The following is a 24,702-nucleotide window of genomic DNA, read 5'->3' on the forward strand; positions in this document are numbered from 1 at the left end:
TCTTAAATGCTTGTGTCAGACTCCACCATCTCCTCTGGCAATGAGCTCCAGATATGAAACAAACTGCAAAAATAAACTTCCACTCAAATCCTCTTTAAACTCCTTCCTCTCATTTTTTTGATATCCCTACTACAGTATGTACAAGCCGTATGCTTCTATGCCCCTCCAATTCTACCCACAGCCCTCCCACCACCTCGTCAACTCTGAGCATGATTTCCCACCTGTCGGGTGTGTAGTACAAATATTCCCACAGTGCTAATAGGTAGATTCAGCAATTGGAGGGTTTATAATCTTCAGGTGGGATAAGAAGGGGAAAAAATGGCAGCATTCCAATCTTAACAAAAGACTCCATTAGTGCAATGATGAGGGAGGATATCCAAGAATTTTAAAATAAGACCACATGGTACTGCTTACAAAACAAGGGACAATCACTTTGCTGGGGGTATAATACAGGGTACACTCAGCAGAAGAGATACAAGGTAAACCACACAAACATGCAAGGATCATAGCTACATGGCAATTGTAAGAGATGTCAACTTCACAAACTTCTACTGAAATCATTGCAGTGTGAAAGTTTTAGACAGGGTGGAGTTTCTTTTAAATGTGACCCTCAAAGAATTTACCTTTCATAAATTGACATTGACTACGTTTGATTATATTCAACCTTTCCACGTGATTGGTTACTTCTTTGGTTATTGACTCTAGCACGTTGCCAACAATAAACTTAAGCTAACTGGGCCCTGGTTCCCTGTCTTTTTGAACTGGCTGTTTTCAGTCTTCTGGTACCCTCCCTAAATTTCAACACTGGGTCTGCTATCTCTCCTGTAGCTGGGCTTGGTTTTGATTGTGGCTCATCAATTTGATTATGGGCAACAAATTGATTGTAGACTTCAGGAAGCAGAAATCAGAAGATCACAGAGCAGTTCTGAAAGGGGTCAGCAATGGAAAGTATGAGCCGCTTCAAGTTCCTGGGTGTTAACATTTCTGAAGATCTGTCCTGAGCCCAACACACTGATGCAATTACAAAGAAGCCATACCAGTGACTATATTCCATTCAGAGTTTGAGGAGATTTGGTATGTCACCAAAGACTCTAACAAACTTCTATAGATGTGTTGCATTCTGACTGGTTGTATCACTATCTGGTATGGAGCCACCAAACGTACAGGATTGGAGAAAGCTGAAGACGGCTGTAAGCTCAGCCAGCTCCATAATCGGTACTCGCCTCCCCACCACAGGACATCTTCAAAAGGCAATACCTTAAGAAGGTAGCATCCATTATTAAGGACACTCACCATCCAGGAATGTCCTCTTCTCCTTACTGTCATCAATGAGGTACAGCATCCTGAAGCATGTTTGAGGAACAGCATTCTGCCATTGTATTTCTAAACACTCCATGAACCCAAGAACATTACATCACTTTTTGCTTATGTTTGCATTTTTTATATATTCCTATTGTAATTTATAGTAATTTTTATGTCTTGCGCTCTACTGCTGTTATAGATCAAATTTCACAACATACATCAGTGATAATAAAACTGGTTCCGGCTAAACAGGTTCAGGCAACTGGCCAGCAAATTCACATTTGCCTTTAACCCCAACTTACCTGCTCAGGTGAAATCCACAATGTTCATCCTGTGAACTCAGGTGAGGGTCTTACAGTATCCCCTTCTCCTGGACCCAGGTGACAGCCGCATCTCCAGCTCACAAGAGTGACCCACTTCTGGTTTAAAGATGCAGAGGAAATCCCCTGCCCCAGAACAAGAGAAGTGAACGTGCTTGATCCAGCCATGGGATGGGGTGCGGTGGTAGTAATTGGACAAGGAAGGTTGGGAGTGCAAACCCCTACTCTCTACGTCCCCAGCGCAAGCCGAACATACGACACACATTTCACCGTGCCTCGGCATGACAATGCACACAGCTTCTGCAGCCCAGCCTGCACAAAAACAAACTTTCTCTTGAAAGTTACTCACCGTCAACTCTACAATGGGTGCAAGAGGGAAGAAGTTTATTTGAACAAGCTCCCTGTCTGGATTTCTACCCCTTACATTCCAGCCAAGCGTAGGTTGGTAGAGGAAAGAAAATTGCAATCGTACATGAACTGTGTTGACAGACATTTAAACATCCTATTTATCAAAAGAAACCCTCTCCCAGGTCATCATTAAGACTTCAATGGGGAGCTGGAACCTGGGCACATTCTGTCAGGAAAAGGCACCTGGAATAGTTCAATGACATATTTATTTCAAAAGTGAATTGTTCCCAGTATCATGTCAACCGGCTCCGTCACTAACTCACCTTAGAGGCAGAAGAAACCAGATTCAAGCCCCCAACCCAGAGACAAGACCTGAGATGCAAGTCCGGAGCCCAGCCTGGCGGTGAAGGACTATCTGTGTGGATGTGTGGGAGGGAGAAAAGAGACTTGTTTTCTGTTGCTGTTTTAATGCCTGTTGTTTCGTGTTTTACTGCTGAACATCCTGGGTATACTTTTTTGCACCGGAATACGTGGCGACATATACGGACTTGGCGCAGCAAATCCTTCCGTTGTGCTGGTTGTTAAAGCAAAGGACTATGTGTCGATGTATACGAGATTAATAAGTGCATCTGAATCTGAAGAATAGGGCTGAGGGAAGGCTGCACAGTCAAAGATGCAACCTTGCAATGTGCTATTACAAGTTAGACTAAAGGGTTCTCTGGCACAGTTTAGAAATATTCTATTTATTGTTGAATGCATGTCATAAAATTATATTTGCTCATTAGAAGGATCTTACTTTTCACGGGTTGGCTTTCTCAGGTTCCACATTACACTGTTTTCAAGAGTGCTTGATTGGCTGCTAAGATGTGGAAGGAGCTATGCAAATGCAGGGAATTTTATTCATGGCTTTCAATCGGAATGACATTTAGGAAAAATATATACTTGAAATTAGAGGGACGATCAGGTTACTAATGCTGGAAACAGCGGCACATCTGCCTCCCCTTCATTCGGTGGGCTTTTAGCTGCAAACTTCGAAGCTGCGTCGGAAACGATCGAAAAGTCAGTTCTGTCCAAAGCCTGCCACTACTAGCCCCGCCGTGCCTCTCCCTAACCGGGGCCGCTTTCGTCCGAACCTGATAATGGGACCGAGACTAATGAACCAGCCAGCCATCCAGTCCGCCCTACACTGCGGACGGGACAGCGATACAGTGTTAGATCCAAGCACAATTAAACTTGACTATCTCGGAAACTCCCGTAACTTGCAAAGACAATAAGAACTTTGTATTCATTTCCAATTCTGGTTTAAGCTGCAGCCATTTCTACCTCGACAGGTCACTTGGGAAAATCTCTGGCTGAAAGTTCCTTCCTGACTGAAAGGGTTTGATGAGGAGATCGTGATCTGTCCTGATGTTTACACGGAGCAAAATTGCCCGCGGTGTTAAAAGCATTTGGCTTGGGGCATTTTTTTCTTGAATTATGCGGGGAAATCTCGATTAGTTTTCGAATTCTGTCATCTCAAGGGGTAGTTGTTAGGGATAAAATGCACCTAATCAATTATAAAGTCGTTTTTCCTTTCAAAATCCCCCCATAACAATAAAAAAGTCACTATAACTGCTAGAAACGCAGTGTTATAGCATTGCATTTAAACAGCCGGACTTACAAACATTTTTTTTTAAAGAATTGTTTCCAAATAATGTAGCCTTTAGGGAAGTTTGCATTTATGGAGAGAAAGTATAAAGCAAGAGTGGAAGGGGTGATACAAAAAAAAACTCAGATACTTCCGTCGGTTTGGTCAAATTAACAGATCTTAAAAGGCTGTTATCTAGACGCTCTCTTACCAGCTACTAAACAGATGGGCAGAAGCAGTCTGAAGATTAGGCCACACACCACTTCCGATGCCATTGTGAGTAAGACGGTTCTCTTCTCAACCCTACCGCGGGGAGGGGGTCAAATACTCATCGGTTGCCCGCAGTTTATCATTCGCAACGTGCGAAAGAAAATAAGAAAATTCCATCAAATTCGGGCCGGATTTCAAAGCAACCTTCTCATGGTATCCTTGGAAAGTTGTCTCGGCGTTAGCCTTCCAATCCCGGCAAATCTCAACAGATGGCTCGCATCGCCCGCACATCCAAGTACCTGGTCAACGGATGGAGCCTAAGGATCGTTACAGATAGTGTCCCGGGTGCCTCGACATTGTAAAGAACTTGCCGGTCTTTACTGAGAGGTGGGTCGGTACAACTGGACCAGTAACGAGTGCCTTTCTGGAAAAGCGGGACTTCACAGTGTTCCGCTGTAGATCCCTTATCCAGAATGACTCATCAGGGTAAGACAGCAACACGTTTCACTGATGGTACCCCAGCCGATTACTGTCTGCGAGTATTCACTATCGGGCTGGCTCCCGCTGATCAATTTATTGGTTACCTTGATTTCACAAAAATAAGAGAGAAACTGCCTTTTTGTTTAGGAGCACGCCTATCTGTTCCCGAAGTTGGTGCTGCGATAGTTTTAATTCCCGCTGATCGTGGGTTGAAATTGCAGCCCGGTCTCGCTGATGCCCCGTGCGAGTCTAAGTCCCCAGCCGCTGGCTGCTGCTCTGCAAGCTACAGTAGCCTATCCACCTTCAATGAAACTAAAGGCGAAACACCGCCCCACTTGCCCTGATTGACTTTCAGTCCGACCATTCACAAATCGAGGAAGCGACATGCATATGTGGAAAAAGAACACACCCAATTTGCAGCCCGGCGAGTTGGAGGGGACTTGTGTCTTTGAGCCAGTTTTGAAACTCTCTGCGTTGTGCGTTCTCGAATTATCAGGAGGCCCTGTAATCTTCCAAATTAAACACTCAAAGCGATAGCAGATAGTACTAACAATTTATAAAACTATGATTTTAAAGTCCCAAGTCTATAAATTAGAAGTTCGTTGCTGAAGATCGTGTGTTTTACCGTCTATTTATAAATCAATTCGTAAACTAACAGGTGTAAAATGAAAGAAAAAAACATTTTAAAATAGAAAATATTTTTTAAAGTAAAAGCGCTAAATTGACAGTACTTATGTACACGTTTCATCATATTTTTCGCGGTGTGCTCCGCAATGAACGAAAGATGGCCCGTGAAATAGAGCTAATTTTCCCCGTCTTTATTTCGCACCCAGATTTACGCTCGACAATTCCCCAAGGGGTGTTCTTCCAGTTTCAGGTGTCTAAGAGCATCGAAACGGGAAACGGAAAGAGTCGCTGCTTTTCTTCACAGGAATTTAACTTTTTATGCTCAGGATGTTTGAATAATTGAGAACGTTTTCCTGGGGAAAAAATGGTAGAGGATCTTTCAAAATCGTCAACAGGAAAGTGATTAACTTAAAACACGTAGGGATTTTGCTCTGCACATACATTCTCCATTGAACGAAACAATTCAATATGCAATGAACCAACATATTTTAAACTTTCCTCTTAACTTTTGAAAACATGATTGTGTGATGGTGAGCATTTCTGCTATAGTGAAAATCAGAAATTAAACCGACCCATTGACGGTATTTTTTTAAGATGATCAAGCTATTGAGAATTTGTTCATAACAGCTTTGGTAATTGACATTATTATCCAGAGGCAAAAAAGAAGTTTCCAGATGCCGAAAACTGAAATATAAAACTAGAGCGCGGGAAGATCTCAAGAGGTTCAGTACTAAAGCAGGTTCTCCACCCGGAACGTCGGAACCCGGAACCTTCCTCAAAATTTGCTTGACCTAACGAGTTCTTCCAGCGTTGATTTTGTTTTTTTTAAAAAATATATAGTGTTACTGTAATAAGATGTTCAGTTGTTTTCTTTACACACTAAGGATTTAATTATTTATTACATTTACGTTGAAGCACATTAGCCTTAAATAGTTGTAGATCTAATGGGCTAATGTGCATGGAGTCAAACACGGTGACTAATTAACTTGTCAGCCAAATAACAACATGCCACCTATTTATTGTAATTTTGTAATGTGATGGGAAAAAAAACTAGGTTAGTTAGCAAGCAGTTAATTGGGTGTATTTCCCAGCTGGTTATAAATGGGATTCCTAATTAGCCTGAATGGTAGATAAATGATAGTTAAATACTTAAACAATTATCAATGCATGAATTGATTCACCTGGTGAAAGATGTAAATGTTTTATAGGAACACCACTTTGCTAATGAGCAATTAGTGATTTATTTGATAGTTATCTAAATAAGATTGGTCTCAGTTAAGCATTTAGAAAACTACTGTGAAGGATAGGATGTATCATGACAAATTTCCTAGTGAGAAGGATATGCCGTCTCATGGAATATTTGGTGACCTTCACAAAACCCATGGGTTCAGTTAGCTAATAACCAGGAGAAAGCTGGCTTTCAAGGTTGATGCTAGACTTCACCTAATCTGAGACAAATTATAGGGACAGCATCTTGTTTATCAGCTGGGTAGTCTATAATCCAATGCATTGAACCATCTAATTTCAGACTGTTTCCCCTCTCCACTTTTTCTTCCCTGATCTTCCTAGTTCATGTATGACTGCAATCTCCTTTCCAACTGTCCCCTTATTTCTTTGCTCTTCTATGCTGCAATTTCTTCTCCTAGCAGATTCCGTTACCTACAGCCTTTTGTCACCTCCCAGACTCTGTTGCTGTTTCTATTCTCCCCTGCTCCATCTGTTTATCATCCTTTTCCCACAAGATTTACCTATTGTTTGCTAGCTCTTGACATACCCCATCTCCTTGCCCCCTCATAAAGGCTTTCTCTCCTCTATCTTTCATTCCAGATCATGACCTAAAATGTTAATGGGCCATTTCTCTTCACAGATGTGATCTCACCTGCTGATTTCCTCCAGCATTGTTGCTGTGTCAGGCTCCAGCATCTGCAGTCTATTGTGTCTCTGTTTGGCCATTGAGTTCTTGTACATTTACAATACCTTGAACACATGAGATTGATATTTCTATGCACCACTGAAGAAGAGCTGCAATGGTTAGCTGTTCCATCTTTTGTCTGAGTTTTTAAACCAAGTCTCCCCCCCCCCCACCCCAGGCAATTGTAAAAGTTCCAATGACAGCTTTCCTACAGAACTGCTGAGTTCTACCAGTTGCCTTGGCCACTAATGTTTCTTAACCAAAATGACTGAACTGTTGATTGGATCCTTTGCCTCAGTGCTGTGCCAGGCTGCCCACTGAATTTACAAGTGTACAAAATGACTTCACTCTGTAATGAGCTTAATTGCCTGTACATGCTTCTGAAGATTTGAAAGGGCCAAAAGGTCACCAATAAAATGGTGCATTGATACTGCACTTAAGCGCTGCAATTCACAGCACCAGTCGCCCAGGTTCAATCCCCATGTGCTCTCTGTGCACAGATAGCACATTCTCGCTGTGACAAATTGTGTTTTGCTGGTTTTCTCCCATATACCAGTGGCATACTGATGGGTTAGCTGGTTACCATAAATTATTATAGGGCAGTGGCAAAAGAATCAAAGAAGAGTTGGCAGGAGAGTCTAAATTTCAGGAATGGGAGGTTACTCTGCAGGAAGCCAGCATGAACACAAAGAGCTTTATTTGTCACCTGTACATCAAAACATGCACTGAAGTGCATCATTTGCAGCAAATCAAATCAGTGAGGATTGCGCTGGGCAGCCTGCAAGTGTTGCCATGTTTCCAGGGCCAACATAGCATGCCCACAACTCACTAACTCTAAGCATACATCTTTGGAATGAGGGAAGAAACTGGAGCACCCAGAGGAAACCCATGTGATCATGGGGAGAATGTACAAAGGCCTTACAGACACCAGTAGGAACTTTGAACTTACAACTGAAGCTGTAAGATCATAATTTTAAACTCCTACTTTGTAATTCTCATCAATTATCTTCACATCTTTTAGTTTCATTTATTCTTTTCTAAATACCTTTAGTTTTATTTTAATTTTTGGAATAATCGTTGCTGGTTTTCTTTGCACCATTTCCAATGCACCAACTAGGGGCTGACAAGTACATATTAAGTATCAGTATCTGGGAAGTTGCAGTGAATATGTTTACCACAGTTTTGACTCTGAGTCAAACTAACACAGTTAATGCCTTTCTATTTACCTACCATTTCCACTGACTCACCCAAAGTTCTCAGTGGATCATCTCCTGTAATGTCTTGGCCACTCTTTCCTTATTTAAATCACTTGCTGTATCTTCTATTTTTTGTGAATTTTACTGGCAAGGCCTAATGCATCCTTAATTGCCCCTTACTCCATTTTGGAGTCAACCCAATGAAGGGTCTTAACCTGAAATGCTGACTATTTCTCTCCATAGATGCTGCCTGACCCAATGAGTTGCTTCAGGAGATTGGATTTTGCTGTCGATTCTGGCATCTACCATCTCTCATGTCTCCAGGGCAGCCACATTGCTAGGGGCTGGTGTGATATATAAGCTAGAATGGCATCTTGACAGTGAATCAGAGAAATTTTAATGAAACTCTGGTAGTTCACTGGTCACCATTTATTTAATTTGGGTAGCATGAGAAATAGAGCTAACATTTCAGGTTACTGATCCTTTGTTAGAACCTGAAATGTTGATCACTCCTTCCATCCCAGAGATGCTACTCAGTCTGCTGAGTTCCTTGAGCAGATTGTTTGTTGCTCCAGATATCAGTGTCTGTAGTCTCTTGAGTCTCCAAGAGGAAAGAAGCAAGTGGATTTTAAAATTGCAGAGAGGTTTTGGGGTGAGATGTACAGAACTATATCAGATGAGGCTAGGTAAATGAGGTCTTCAAAACAATGGGTTAATAAATGAAGTTAAAGAGCAAAGGATCTTGAAATCTATGAGATGAGTGTAGAGAATCAGAACACAAAGCAATGTAAAAGTGCCCAAGCAATAGAGAGAGGAAACACTGAGCCACTGTCCCAGCTGAATGACCTGGCCTTTTAGGTTAGGAGAAAGGAAGTTACTTGAAATTTAAAAAAAAATTTGTTAAATCACATCCCCTGTAGTCTGCTGTGCAAATTTCACCACCAAGACATTGAGGGACAGATAGGCAGGCAGATTAAGTAAAGGTGTAAATTCAATAGCGTTGTTGTCATGGGGGACTTCAACTTAGACCATCAGGCCTTTTAACATTTGAAATGTTTCTGAGATTCCGCCCCCCCCCCCACCCCATTCTCCTGAACTCCAGGGAATACGGCCCAAGAGCTGTCAAACATTCCTCATACAGTAACCCTTTCATTCCTGGAATCATTCTCGTGAATCTTCTCCGAACTCTCTCCAATGCCAGTATATCCTTTCTAAAATAAGGAGCTCACAACTACACAAAATACTCAAAGTATGGTCTCATGAGTGCCTTATAGAGACTCAATATCACATCCCTGCTCTTATATTCTATACCTCTAGAAACGAATGCCAACATTGCATTCACCTTCTTCAATACCAACTCAACCTGGAGGTTAACCTTTAGGGTATCCTGCACAAGGACTCCCAAGTTCCTTTGCATCGCTGCATTTTGAATTCTCTCCCCATCTAAATAATAGTTTGCCAGTTTACTTCTTCCACCAAAGTGCATGACCATACACTTTCCAACATTGTATTTCATTTGCCACTTCTTTGCCCATTCCCCTAAACTATCTAAGTCTCTCTGCAGGCTCTCTGTTTCCTCAACACTATCTGCTCCTCCACCTATCTTTGTATCATTGGCAAATTTAGCCACAAATCCATTCATCCCATGGACCAAATCATGGACATACATCGTAAAAAGCAACGGTCCCAACACCAACCCCTGTGGAACTGCACTGGTAACTGGCAGCCAGCCAGAATAGGCTCCCTTTATTCCCACTCTCTGTTTTCTGCCAATCAGCCAATGCTCCACCCATACTAGTAACTCCCCTGTAATTCCATGGGCTCTTATCTTGCTAAGCAGCCTCATGTGTGACACCTTGTCAAAGACCTTCTGAAAATCCAAGTACACCATATCTACACTATCTTTTTTGACTACCCTGCCTGTAGTTTCCTCAAAAAATTGCAGTAGGTTTGTCAGGCAGGACTTTCCTTTCAGGAAACCATGCTGGCTTTGGCCTATCTTGTCATGTGCCTCCAGGTATTCTGTAACCTCAACCCTTACAATTGATTCCAACAACTTTCCAACCACTGATGTCAGGCTAACAGGTCTATAGTTTCCTTTCTGCTGCCTCCCACTCTTCTTAAATAGTGTAGAAACATTTGCAGTTTTCCAGTCATCCGGTACAATGCCAGAATCTATCAATTCTTGAAAGATCGTTGTTAATGCCTCCGCAATCTCTCCAGCTACTTCCTTCAGAACCTGAGGGTGCATTCCATCAGGTCCAGGAGAATTATCCACCCTCAGACCATTAAACTTCCTGAGCACCTTCTCAGTTGTAATTTTCACTGCACAAACTTCACTTCCCTGACACACTTGAATGTCCTGTATACTGCAGGTGTCTTCCACTGTGAAGACTGATGCAAAATACGCATTCAGCTCCTCTGCCATCTCTGCGTCTCTCATTACAATATCTCCAGTGTCATTTTCTATTGGTTCTATATCTACCCTTGACTTGACGAGCAAGAGGATAAGATGTGAGAGAATAGGACCAATCAAGTGTACAGTGGAAAAGTGCATATGGAACTGGAGGAGATAGCAGAGGTACCTAATGAGTACTTTGCTTCAGTATTCACTACGGAAAAGGATTTTGGTGACTGTAGGGATGACTTACAGTGGATTGAAAAGCTTTAGTATGTAGATATTAAGAAAGAGGATGTGCTGGAGCTTTTGGAAAGCATCAAGTTGGATAAGTCACCGGGACTGGATGAGATGTACCCCAGGTTAATGTGGGAGGTGAGGGAGGAAATTGCTGAGCCTCTGGCAATGATCTTTGCATCATCAATGGGGATGGAAGAGAATCTGGAGGATTGGAGGGTTGCGGATGTTGTTCCTTATTCAAGAAAGGGAGTAGAGATAGCCCAGGAAAATATAGACCTGTGAGTCTTACTTCAGTGGTTGGTAAGTTGATGGAGAAGATCCCAAGAGGCAGGATTTATAAATATTTGGAGAGGTATAATATGATTAGGAATAGTCAGCGTGGCTTTGTGAAAGGCTGGTTGTGCCTTATGGGCCTGATTGAATTTTTTGAGGATGTGACTAAACACATTGATGAAGGTAGAGCAGTAGATGTAGTGTATATGGACTTCAGCAAGGCATTTGACAAGATACCCCATGCGAGGCTTATTGAGAAAGCAAGGAGGCATGGGATCCAAGGGGACATTGCTTTGTGGATCCAAAACTGGCTTGCCCACAGAAGTGGTTGTAGATAAGTCATATTCTGCATGGAGTTCGGTCACCAGTGAAGTGCCTTGGGGATCTGTTCTGGGACCCTTACTCTTCGTGATTTTTATAAATGACCTGGATGAGGAAGTGGAGGGATGGGTTAGTAAATTTGCTGATGGCACAAAGGTTGGGGTGTTGTGGATAGTGCGGAGGGCTGTCAGAGGTTACAGCAAGACATTGATAGGATGCAAAACTGGGCTGAGAAGTGACAGATGGAGTTCAACCCAGGTAAGTGTGAAGTGGTTCATTTTGGTAGGTCAAATATGATGGCAGAATATAGTATCAATGGTAAGACTCTTGGCTGGGTGGAGGATCAGAGGGATCTTGTGGTTTGAGTCCATAGGACACTCAAAGCTGCTACGTAGGTTGATTCTGTGGTGAAGAAGGCATACAGTGCATTGGCCTTCACCAATCATGGGATTGAGTTTAAGAGCCGAGAGGTAATGTTACAGCTATATAGGACGCTGTTCAGACCCTATTTGGAGTACTGCGCTCACTTCTGGCCATCTCACTACAGGAAGGATGTAAAAAACTATAGAAAGGGTGCAGAGGAGATTTACAAGGATGTTGCCTGGATTGAAGAGCATGCCTTATGAGAATAGGTTGAGTGAACTTGGTCTTTTTCCTTGGAGTGATGGAGGATGAGAGGTGACCTGATAGAGGTGTATAAGATGATGAGAGGCATTGATCATGTGCTTCGTCAGAGGTTTCTTCCCAGGGCTGAAATGGCTATCACAAGAGGGCACATTTTTAAGGTGCTTGGAAGAAGGTACAGAGGAGATGTCAGGGGTAAGTTTTTTATGCAGAGAGTGCTGAGTGTGTGGAATGGGCTGCTGGCAACAGCGGTGGAGGCGGATACGATAGGGTCTTTTAAGAGACTCCTGGACAGGTGCATGGAGCTCAGAAAAATAGATAATATGGGTAACCCTAGGTAATTTCTAAGGTCAGGACAAGTTCGGCACAGCTTTGTGGGCCAAAGGGCCTGTATTGTACTATAGGTTTTCTATGTTTCTTCTATGTTTCTCTTTTGCCCTTTAATTACTTAAAAAAGCTTTTAGTATCTTCTTTGATATTAGTTGCCAGCTTCCTTTCATAATTCATCTTTTCCTTCCTCATGACCTTCTTAGTTTCCTTCTCAACAGGAATTCTGCAGATGCTGGAAATTCAAGCAACATACATCAAAGTTGCTGGTGAACGCAGCAGGCCAGGCAGCATCTATAGGAAGAAGCGCAGTCGACGTTTCAGGCCGAGACCAGTCCTGACGAAGGGTCTCGGCCTGAAACGTCGACTGCGCTTCTTCCTATAGATGCTGCCTGGCCTGCTGCGTTCACCAGCAACTTTGATGTATGTTGCTAGTTTCCTTCTGCAAGTTTTTAAAAGCTTCCCAATCCTCTATCTTCCCATTAGCTTTGGCTTCCTTGTATGTCCTCTCTTTTGCTTTTACTTTGGCTCTGACTTCACTTGTCAGCCACGGTAGTGTCCTTCTTCCATTTGAAAATTTCTTCTTATTTGGAATATACCTGTCTTGCACTTTCCTCATTTTTCGCCCATTGCTGCTCTACTTTCCTTCCTGCTAGTATCCCCTTTCCAGTCAACCTTGGCCAGTTCTCTCTCATGCCATTGTAATTTCCTTTATTCCTCTGAAATACTGACACATTGGAATTTAGTTCCTCCTCAAATTTCAAAGTGAACTCAATTATATTGTGATCACTGTTCCCTAAGTGTTCCTTAACCTTAAGCTCTTTTATTACCTCCAAATCATTGCACAACACCCAATCCAGCACAGCCAATCCCCTAGTGGGTTTAACAACTTCCCTAATGTAAACTGGGACCTTCTAAGTGCAAGTGAATTAGATCAGGCAGAATATGTTGGGTGCATCAAGGAGGGTTTCTTAAATCAATATGTAGGTAGTCCAACAGAGGAGATGGTGGATCTGGTGTGGGCAATGAGCCTGCCAGGTGGCCAACCTGTCAGTGAATGAGCAGTTAGGGTACAGTGACCCCAATTCTTTAAGTTTTAAGGTAGCTGTAGATAAGGATGAGTACAGATATCGTTGGGAGAGTATTAAACTGGAGCTGAACAAATTACAAGAGCATTAGGCAAGAAGTAGAGAGAGTTAATTGGGAATAGTTATTTTTGGGTATATCTACATGTGACATGTGGAGGGTGTTTCAAGAGCAAATGCACAGAGTACAGTTCATATATGTTCCAGTGAGAAGGGAGGGCAAAGATGGCAAGGTAAGAGAACCTTGGATGTTGAGGGAGGTGATGGATTTGGTCAAGAAGAAAAAGAGCAAGCATATAAAATATAAGAAGCTAGAATGAAACAAAGCCCTTGATGATTATAAGAAGCTAAAAAAGAACTCAAGAAAAGACTTGGGAAAGCCAAGAGGAGCTATTAAAAGTCCTTAGTAAGTAATATTACTGAGTAAGCAAATACTTCGTAAGAAAATCCCAAGGCGTTCTATACAGTACATATATGAGAAGCAGGAGGATAAAGAGGGAGAGGATGGGATGAGGGAGAGGGGAACATTTGCTTGGATGTGAAAATGTGGGTGAGGTCCTTAATGAGTACTTTACCTCAGAGAAGGACACGGAGGGTAGGGAGATCAGTACTGAGGGTATGGATATGCTAGGGCATTTTGAAATAAAGGGGTAGGTAGTGTTGGATCTCTTAAAGAGCAGTAAGGTGGATAGGTCCCCAGAACCTGATGGATGTACCCCAGGCAAGTTATTGAGAGAGGCAAGTGAAGAGATTGCTGAGACCTTGACCAATATCCTTGAGTCCACCAGTCCTGGAAGACTGGTGAGTGGCTAATGTTTTTTTTTCCATTTTGTAGAAGGGAACCAGGGATGATCCTAGAACCTATGGACTAGTGGGTCTCACATCAATGGTAAAGAAAAGAATTCTTAGGGATATGATTTATGAGCATTTGGAAAATCATGGAGTAATTTGGGAGAGGCATTATGCCTTTGTGTAGGGCAAATTGTGTGTTACTAACTTGATTGAGTTTTTTGTTGCGGTGATGAGGGTGGTTGATGAAAGTAGAGCTGTAGATGGTGCCAACATAGATTTTAGTAAGGCACTTGACAGGGTCCCCCATGGCGGGCTCACCCAGAAGATTAAGGTGCATAGGATCAGTGGTGAATTGGCCACTTAGATTCAGAATTGGCTTGCTCATAGGAGACAAAGGGTGGTGGTCAAAGGGACTTATTCTAACTGGAGATCTGTGATTAATGGTTTTCAGGCAGGGATCTGTACTAGGACCCCTGCTGTTTGTGATGTATATAAATGACCAAGATGAAAATGTAGATGGGTGGGTTAGTAAGTTTGCAGATGATATGAAGATTGGTCATGTTATGGATAGCATAGAAGACTGACAAAGAATACAACAGAATATAGATCAGTTGCAGATATGGGCAGAGAAATGGCAGACAGAGTTTAACCCAGCTGTATGTGAAGTGTTGCAGCTTAGCAGGTCAAATGTGAGGAGACAGTACACTGTTAAGGGCAAGACCCTTAACAGTACTGATGAACAGAGGGATCTTGAGGTCAAAGTTCATAGCTACCTGAAGTTGGCTACACAGGTTGAGAGGGTGGTTAAGAAGGTAAATGGCATGCTTGTCTTTATTACTAGAGGCATTGAGTTCAAAAGTCAGGAAGTTATATTGAAGTTTTATAAAACTCTACTTAGGTCGCATCTGGAGTATCACATGCAGTTTTGGTCACCCCACTATAGGAAGGATGTTGAGGCTTTGGATGGTGCAGAAGAGGTTTACCAGGACTATAACTACACTATAGTCTATACTATAACAACAGGTTGGACAAACTTGGGTTGCTTCCCCTGGAGCAATGGAAGCTAAGGGAAGATCTGATAGAGGTTCATGAGAGGCACAGATAGAGAAGACTATATTTTTTCCCCAGGGTTGAAATATCTAATACCAGAGAGCATGCATTTAAGGTAAGAGGGGTAATTTTAAAGCAGATTTGAGGGAGATTTTTTTTTTACACAGACAGTAGTGGGTGCCTGTTTTGTGCTGCCAGATACATTAGGGACTTTTCAAAGACATCTAGATAGGCACATGAATATATGGAATATGGAGGGATGTGGATATTGTGTAGGTGGAAGAGAATTGTTTAGTTAGCCGTTTGATTACAAATGTAATTGGTTCGATACAACATGTTGATGAAGGCCCTGCTGCTGTGCTGTACTGCTGTATGTTCTATGAAATTACCAAATGAAGTAGCAATTGCTGTTACATATTCAACACCACATCTGTCAGTCTTTTTTCTACTGTTAACATTTCCCATATTCTCTGGAATTTCATTGACATTGGAAAGGTTTTGGTGAAGGTCCAAGCAGGGAGTGGCACAGTAGCATAGTGGCTCATGTAACACCTAACAGTGCCGGCGGTCGGGATTCAATTCTGCCACGGTTTGTAGGGAATTTGTAGGTTCTCCTTGTGACCAAGTGAGTTTCCTCATGGTGCTCCAAGTACCTCCCGCTTTCCAAAGATATACCGATTAGAAAGGGTTAGCAAGCTGTGGGCATGCTATTTAGGTGGCGGAAGCAGGACAACACCCGCACACTACACCCAGTAAATGTACATGTGACAAATAGAGCTAATCTTTAAAAGTAAACTATAGCCTAGAGATTTTCTAATTTTTGTAGGATCCTCAAATCTTGTCAAGTAGTTCTGCTAACAAGAGCCCTTTCAATTTATTCCACCAGTCGACACTGGGTGGTTACTCTTGTAATATTGCATTTTTTTTTTCGTTTAGTGCTAAGATTAATCAGCTCCATCATGGGTACCAGCCTCCGTAGTATCCAAGACATCTTCAAGGAGCAGTGCCTTGGGAAGGTGGCGTCCAACATTAAGGATGCTCACCACCCAGAATGCCCTCTTCTCATTCTGACCATCAGGAAGAAGGTACAGAAGCATGAAGGCACATATTCAGCAACTGAGGAACAGCTTCTTCCCCTCTCCCATCCAATTTGTAAATGGACATTAAACCCATGAACACTACCTCACTACTTTTTTTTTGCACTACTTGTTTTAACTTAATTATTAAATAGACTTTCGGTATATATACACTGTAATTCTGTTTTTTCTCTATTTATTTATCATGTATTTCATTGTACTGCTGCTGTAAAGTTAACAAATTTCACAACATATGGCGGTGATATTAAACTGATTCTGATTCTGGTATAAGGAGCCTACAGTTACCGGATTTGAACATTCTCTTTCCTTTTAAACATTGTGAGTATACCAGTATAATTACCTGGTATAATAAGGTGAACTCTTGACCTCGCAATCTACCTCATAATGATCTTGCACTTTCTCTGTGGCTTTTATACTTTATTCTACAATTTTCAATTATTCTATCTTGTTCTGCCTGTGTAATGATATGAACTGTATGAAAAGTATGCAATAGAAGTTTTTCATTGTGTCTTGATACATGTGACAATAATAAACCAATTTCAATTCCAATCCCAAGTCCATAGATCCCCATTGGTCAATGGTTCTTCAGCACAGATCTCCAGATAGGCCTCAGGATGGATGCTATTTGGCTCATGGAAATTTGATCCTTTAAATCAATACCTTGATATTCCTGATAATAAAGCTATTTATATAGTAATTATTAAAGTACATTGTAGAGATTTAAAAGAGGTTAAAAAAGGATTGCACTTTGTATAGAGCCTTGCACAACCACAGGACTTCTAAAGAGCTTTACGGTTAATGAATGCATCATGAAGTTTAGTCACTGTTGTAATGGAGGAAACATCGCAGTCAATTTTCAGGAAACTCCTACGTAAAGCAATGTGATAAGGATCACAGAATCTGTTTCTGTCAGTTGTAGTTAAGGAGTAACTCCAGATGCTGATGACTGAGGTTTAAATAGAAATGTTGGGAATACAGAGCTGGTAAAATAGCGCTGATAATGTAATATTAACCAGAATGTTGCAACGTATCCTTTCACCATGCATTTCTGATAACTTAAGTTTTATTTAGTTCCTCCAAATTCTAACATGCAGCTAATGATGATACATAGGAATTAAGGTATGTGTAAAATTGATTGGAAAATTCGTGCACTGGCTTGGATATTAACCCCTTCACCCAGTCGAAATACTATGTAAAAAGGGTTGAAGTCTTAAAAACTCCACTTCATTCCCATGTTTCTACTAAAGTTTGAAAAGAGTCTCCATCCTTTCTCAAACCCAACCCCCCCACATCCCCAAATCTACCTGCAAGTGTTTTTGTGGCAAATCCCTACTCTTGCAGTGAATTTGCCCAGTATTTGGGTGGGACTCAAGACATCTTTAATTAAGTGATATCAAGTTGGTGGCTCATCTCCCCAGGGCCTCTGAGTGGATGATTTTTCTCTTCTCCACCCACTTTCTCAGCTGAGAATTTGGCATTAGGTATAGAGATCACATCAAAAAGCATAATAATTTCATCACTTAGCTCATATTTTTAACTTTGCTGGAACAATGATATTGACCTTACTTTTAGACTTCAAAGTAAGTTATTACCAAAATAATGTTACAACCATCAAACTGGTTAATCCATTTACTACTTTTAACTGTTGGAACATTAGACAGTTAACTACAGGCAATGCCATTTTTGATGAAGACATGAATAGCTTTTTATTCAAAGATGAATGTTCCTTTCATTCCAAAACACTTTTAAATACAGTACTCCACATTGGGATTTCTTCCCTCCCTGTGGATGTACACCAACCTAATTTTCTTTTGTACTCATTCAAGGGATGTGGACTTCTCCGGCTGAGCCAGCATTTGATTATTAATCCCCCGGTGCCCTTTAACCTGGTGTTAAGCTGCTTTCTTGAACCCTACCCATAAAGCCTAATGTTTTGAAAAAGTACCTCAGCCAGTGGTTGCAGTAAAGCAATCCTTTATATTACCCATCTGGTTATTTTTGGCTTTTGGTCTTTACTCACAAAATGTATGTATGGGGTACATGGGGTGTCCAGGGAGGGGTAGCACCTCTGGTGAAGGGGCTTGTCATGTCCTTTCCAGGGCAGCTCACACACTTTACTTCCCCAACAGACACTAAGCTCTCACCCATGGCTCCGAGTAGCTGTTTGCATGCAACAGCAGCTGTCCACCACTTCGACAGGCGGGCCAAACCGGAGTGAGGGTAGCAGGCAGCCGCATACCCCAGTGAGATAGGGACGTGCCTGCACTAGCATGTGAAGTCGGCTCAGGTGGACTGGCAGGCGATACCTACCGTGAAATCCAACAGCCAGGATGGTGGTACTGCACACTCCATGGAGAGCGAAGGGCATGACAAGGCACAGAAGATGTCATGGTCATCCACTGCAACCAAGGAAGACCCCAGCTTGTGATGACTGCTCGTACTACTGGACCTGGACTTCTAAGATCAAGAAGAGTGAAACTGCCCAAGTGCAACAACTTTTCCACTTTAAAAGCTCTTCTGTACAGGTTTCCCGTCATCCTGATGGACAACCACCACAAGGTGTAAGATCATGAAGTGATTTAAATCAAAATCAATTCTATTTGTACTTCTACTGAGGTCTTCACCTTTACAATATATAAGAGTTGTATGTCTCAAATCAGATTAGATTATGAGAACACTCAGTCCTCTTTTATTGTCAATTAGAAATGCATACATGCATTAAGAAATGATACAATGTTTCTCCGGAGTGATATCACAGAAAACAGGACAAACCAAAGACTAACACTGACAGAACCACATAATTATAACATATAGTTACAGCAGTGCAAAGCAATACCATAATTTGATGAAGAACAAACCATGGGCACGGTAAATAAAGTCTCAAACGTCCCCGAGTCGATCGACTCCTGAGTCCCCGATAGCGGCGGCAAAAGGGAGAAACTCCCTGCCATAAACCTCCAGGCACCGTCAACTCGCTGATGCCTTGGAAGCAACCGACCACAGCCGACACTGAGTCCATCTGTCCAAAAACTTCAAGCTTCTGACCAGCCTCTCCGATACAGCCTCCCGAGCGCCATCCTCCGCTGAGCGCCTTCGACCTCGCCCCAGCCACTGAAAGAAGCAAAGCCGAGGATTCGGGGCCTTCTGCTCCGGAGATTCTGGTTACCACACAGTAGCAGCAGCAGCGAAGCGGGCGTTTCAGAAGTTTCTCCAGATGTTCCTCCGTACTCTCACGTCTGTCTCCATCAAATCAGAATTGTGCACGGTCTCCTACTTGACAGATAACAGACATCACCATCAAAGTGTCCGCGTGCACTGCCGTCGCGCTGCCATCTTCTCCAGTACTTTCAAATCTGTTACTTTCGAAAAGTTTGCAATTTCTCCTCAAGATGTACAACACAAGAAGAGGTCCTTTAGGCCTCTGAGTCTGCACTAATCACCATGTCCCTATTAACCCTAAACCTACGCAATTCATTTCATTCTCCCTCCACCCTCCCCATTCTTCTCAACCTCCTTTCTGATTCTACCACTCGTCTACACTAGGGGCAATCTATAGTGGCAATTGACTGATAAAGCAGCACATACCTGGGATGTGGGAGGGAACTGGAGCACGTGGAGGAAACCTACGTGGTCATGAGGAGAATGCGCAAACTCCACACAGCGTCTGCACCAGAGGTAAGGATTGAACCTGGGATGCTGGAACTCTGAGTGTGCACCGCAGCTGGGTTGGCATTTTGGGCATAATGCTTCCAATGATTTAATAAGAAAAATTAAAAAAAAACATGAAATGTAACATGTTGAAGATCTCTGACCGCAAGGAGACAGCTAGTAATTAAATTGCTAGATATCTCCTTGTGGTAAATTTCCACTTCATGGTTGGTAAGCTGGTGGAGAGGACTGTGTTTGTACTGTGGAATTCACCTCATTGTAATTCTGTTGAAAGCAAACAGACACATAAACTCAGGGTAGGACTAAGTCACTCAGCCCCTCAAGCTTGCTCTACATTAGTACGATTATATCTGACAATGACCTTAACTCTACATTCCCACCCATCTGTGGTGACCTTTTTAACCCTTTCATTATCAAAATCCCATCTATCATCAAAGACTCAGCTCAGAAAATTCCATACACCCACCATCCTCAGATAGAATGTAGTTCACCACATCTCTGCCTTAAGTAGGCAACCCCATACCTTTAAACAGTGACAAGAGTCACTGTCAAGTCAAGTCCCGTGTGGAGAGTCCTCTCCAGTCAAGTCCCGTCATTCCAGTAGATACAACCTCGTCCATCACACTTTACTCATTAAAAATGCATCCTTCCAGATATTATTCAGTTAAACCTTCCGAGCTGCTCCCAATGCATTTCCCCAATTATACTCTGACGCAGCCCTTTCTGGAATAGTTTACATGTCTGGTCTCCCTGTGAGAGGAGGAGAATCACCAAACTGATTGAGGGATGGTGAATCTGTTGCATGGGGAAAGGTTAAGCAAATAAGGCCTAATGTTGCTGTCACAGCCTAATCCTACAGTTCTCTCTGTGAGCTTCATCCAAACAAAGTTGAATACAGTTATTCAGTGCATTTTAGGGAGAGGTTGACATATATTTAAGTAACTGAGAGATATGGGGTTAGTGCTGTAATGCTGAGGTTAAAGATCAGCCATTATTGTTGTGTTTTGTAACTCCCAAAACTAATTGAAAGAAAAAACTAAGGAGAGCTGGGGATAACTCGTGTTAAGTTTCATTTCTATTTTGGGGAGGCACGCATTTATAACATGGTGGTGCGGTGACTTATCCCATTCATACACTTTTACATATAACCCATGATAAATCATGTAAAGAACAAAGAATGCTAATCAAACAATATATTTACAAGATAACTCAAATATTATGGAAATCTTAAAGACACAGCAATGATCCTATTGAAACTACACAAAATATTAGAGGAACTTAGCAGCTCAGGTAGCATCTATGGAAATGGATAAACAGTTGACGTTTCCAGCTGAGACCCTTCTTCAGGATTGGAAAGGAATTGGGGAGACAGCAGAATAAGAAGTTGAGGGAGGAGAAGAATGATAGCTAGAAGGTGATAGGTTGTGGTAGAAGTGGTTAAAACTAGTGTATGATGGGAATCTTGACTATCCTGGATCAGCTGGGCTTAAGACTGCTGATGCGTGTCGAGAATAACCTTGGATGACAAGTGCAGTACCAGGAACTCCAATAAATAAGATACTCGGCCCCTGGAACAAGGAGGGAGGATGCCTCTGGGGGTAAGTTATGAGTCCTGATAACAGGAGGCAGGAAGAACCATCGCGCTGAGAGATAATTGACATCTCTTTTAAACAATTGATCATGTATTGATCATGTACTGACCCGTGGGATGCCAAACAAAGTTATGTGAAGCTGTTTGTCTTGCTGTATAAATATGAGCTCAGTACAACCTAAAAATCAGAGTTCTGTTGGTGTTGGAAACTGCTGCAGACTGTCCATGGTATCATATTAATAAACTCTTAAAACAAAACTCAAAGTCACTCTGGTGTTCTTAGTTAGTGTTTCCACAACACAGGTAAAGCAAGGTGGTCAAGAACGGTATAGGGCTGGAGTTGAAGGAATCTGTTAGGAGAGGAGAGTAGACCATAGGAGAAAGGGAAGGAGGAAGGGACTGACTGGGAAGTGATAGGCAGGTGAGAAGAGGTAAGAGGCCAGAGTGGGGATTAGAAAAAGGGCGGAGAGGGAGAGAATTTTCTTTTACCGGATAGAAAAATCAATATTTGATCTATCAGGTTGGAGGCTACCTAGACGGAATGTAAGGTGTTGCTCCTCCACCCTGAGGGTGGCCTCATCATGGCACAGGAGGAGGCCATGGACCAACATGTCTGAATGGGAATGGGATTGGGAATTAAAATGCTTGGCTACTGGGAAGTTCTGTTCTTGGAGAATGGAGTGAGGTGTTCGACAAATCAGCCACCCAATTTACAATGAGTCTCTCACCAATGTAGAGGAGGCCACATCAGGAGCACCAGATACAACAGACAACCCCAGCAGATTCACAGGCGAAGTGTTGCCTCACGTGGAAGGACTGTTTAGGGCCTTCAATGGAGGTGAGGGAGGAGGTGCATGGGCAGGTGTAGCACTTAGGTCTCTTGCAGGGATAAGTGCCGTGAGGGAGATTAGTGGGAAGGGACAAATGGACAAGGGAATCTCAGAGGGAGCAATCCCTATGGAAAGTGGGGGTGAGGTAATGATGTGTTTAGTGGTAGGATCCTTTTGGAGATGGTGGAAGTTGTGGAGGATAATGTGTTGGAGGTGGAGGCTCATCGGGTGGTGGGTAAGGACAAGAGAACTCTATCCCTGTTACTGTGGTGGGAAAATGAGCAAGCGTGTATGCCTGGGAAATGGAGGAGATGAGGGTGAGGGCAGCATCAATGGCGGAGGAAGGAAGACCCTGTTTTTTGAAGAAGGAGGGCATTCTGGAAAGGAATTGGTGAGACCCGTCAAAAACTATGGGTGGCTTCGTTGAAAACCTCTGCTCCATCCACAAAAGCCCAACTTCAAAGTAGCCCAACATTTTAATTCCAATTCCAATTCCTGTTCTGATATGTCATTCCATGGCCTCATCTTGTGCCACAATGAAGCCACCCTCAGGATGGAGGAGCAACACCTTATATTCTGTCTGGGTAGCCTTCAATCTGATGGCATGAATGTTGACTTCTTCCGGTAAAAAAAATTTCTCTCCCCCTCCCCTCTTCTTCTATTCCCCACTATGGCCTCTTACCTGTTCTCTCCGGCTTATCATCTCCTCCCTGATGCCTCTCATCTTCCCCTTTCTCCTATGGTCCACTCTCATCTCCTATCAGATTCCTTCCTCTCCAGCCCTATACCTTTCTTACCCACATGGCTTCACCTAACACCTTCTAGCTATTTTTCTTCCCTTCCCCCACCTTTTTATTCTGGCATCTTCCCCCTTCCTTTCCAGTCCTGAAGAAGGGTCTCGGCCCGAAACATCAGTTGTTTGTTCATTTCTATAGAAGTTGCCTGACCTACAGAGTTCCTCCACCATTTTGTGTATGTTGCTTTAGATTTCGAGCATCTGCAGAATAATTTGTGTTAATGTTCTCACTGCATGGCATTACAATGGCAAAGGACCAAATGGACTGTTTCTGCTAAATCTTTAATTCTTATGGATGCTGATGGCACATAGCTGAACTCCTCCACCACCTATATTCCTCATCTCCTTCACATCCTCTGCGTTCTAGAACTTGGACAAGATTTGCTCTTCCCTAGTTAAGCATGGGAAAATCAGAAGCCACTGAGGTGACCTTTGTTCTCTATAGGTACTGTACGTGGAAGATGGCAATGTGTGCACATTGAGCTACATAGAGTGAAATTTACTCCATGAAATTGACTCAGTGGAGCCACATTAGAAAAACAGAACCGGAGTCAGCTAAGTTACTACGTACTTTCTGTTAAATGCCTACAATAGTGAATGAGTTTCTAGCTCTCTGTACACATTCTCCCACCATAATTCTGAACATCTCACCTCGGAACATCATAACTTCCTTCTGAGCACTTAGCATCTGTCTGGAATCAACACTGATCTTTCCTGTTTCAGGTAAACGTCCTCTCATTGTTTCCCATTATCATGCTCCTTTCCTTTTCTCCCTCTCATTTCAATAAAATGCTTCCCTAATGGCCAGTCCTCACGTAATCTGTATTAACCCATCTCCATGCAGTGCGTCCCCTCTCTATCAGCTTGACCAAGCATACACTAGGTGACTGCTTTGCCAAATAGCTACACTCTGTCCGCAAAACCATTCTTGAATTCCTGCTGCATGCGGTTTCAGCTTCCCCTCCCCATTCAAACACCGTCCTGTTTGTCCTCGACCTCCTCCACGGCCAGGGTGAGGCCAAATGTAGACGAACAGAGAGACTCCTCATATTCCACGTGGGTAGTCTACCACCGATGGCATGAACATTGAATTTTTCAATTCCAGGTAAACTGCAGCACTCTGTGTTTCTTCCTCTCCATTGATTGATGCAGGATTTCTTACCTTCAGTTCTTCCCAACCCACCCCCCACCGGTAGCACCACTGCTCCTTTCCTCTCCCGCACTGTTTCCATCTGCCCATCATCCCTCCATAATTCAGTACAACATCGCCTTCTTTACTTATCAGATATCAGAATATGTCGCCCTTTGTTATCTGCACTTAAAGATTCAAAAGAGCATTTATTATCAGAGGATGTATAAAATGTACAACCTTGAGATTTGTCTTCTTTTACGCAGACACAAAGCAAGAAACCTGAAAGAACCCAATTAAAAAAAGAAAAACTGAATAAGAAAGACCAACATCCAATGCACAGAGAAACAGAAAAAACACAAATTATGCAAACAATAAGAAATTTATTGATCCTGACTGTGAAATTATTTCATTACAACAGCAACATTTAAAGACACAGCGAGCAATAATAATAACTA

At 42.5% G+C, this 24,702-nt stretch overlaps 1 protein-coding gene across 2 annotated transcripts in view; it reads right to left on the reverse strand.

Annotated features, from left to right (window-relative positions):
• LOC134352116 (piezo-type mechanosensitive ion channel component 2-like) overlaps positions 1-4,522 on the reverse strand; it is a 627,709-nt gene extending 623,187 nt beyond the window's left edge. For both annotated transcript variants that reach the window (XM_063059335.1, XM_063059328.1), the window contains exon 1: positions 3,809-4,522. In XM_063059335.1, coding sequence (XP_062915405.1) covers positions 3,809-3,872 — 64 coding nt within the window. In that variant the 5' untranslated portion in view covers positions 3,873-4,522. The remainder of the gene's footprint in view (positions 1-3,808) is intronic.
• Positions 4,523-24,702: the final 20,180 nt, after the last annotated feature.

The sequence above is a fragment of the Mobula hypostoma genome, chromosome 1 (genome assembly GCF_963921235.1).
Source record: "Mobula hypostoma chromosome 1, sMobHyp1.1, whole genome shotgun sequence".
NCBI classification, from domain to species: domain Eukaryota; kingdom Metazoa; phylum Chordata; class Chondrichthyes; order Myliobatiformes; family Myliobatidae; genus Mobula; species Mobula hypostoma.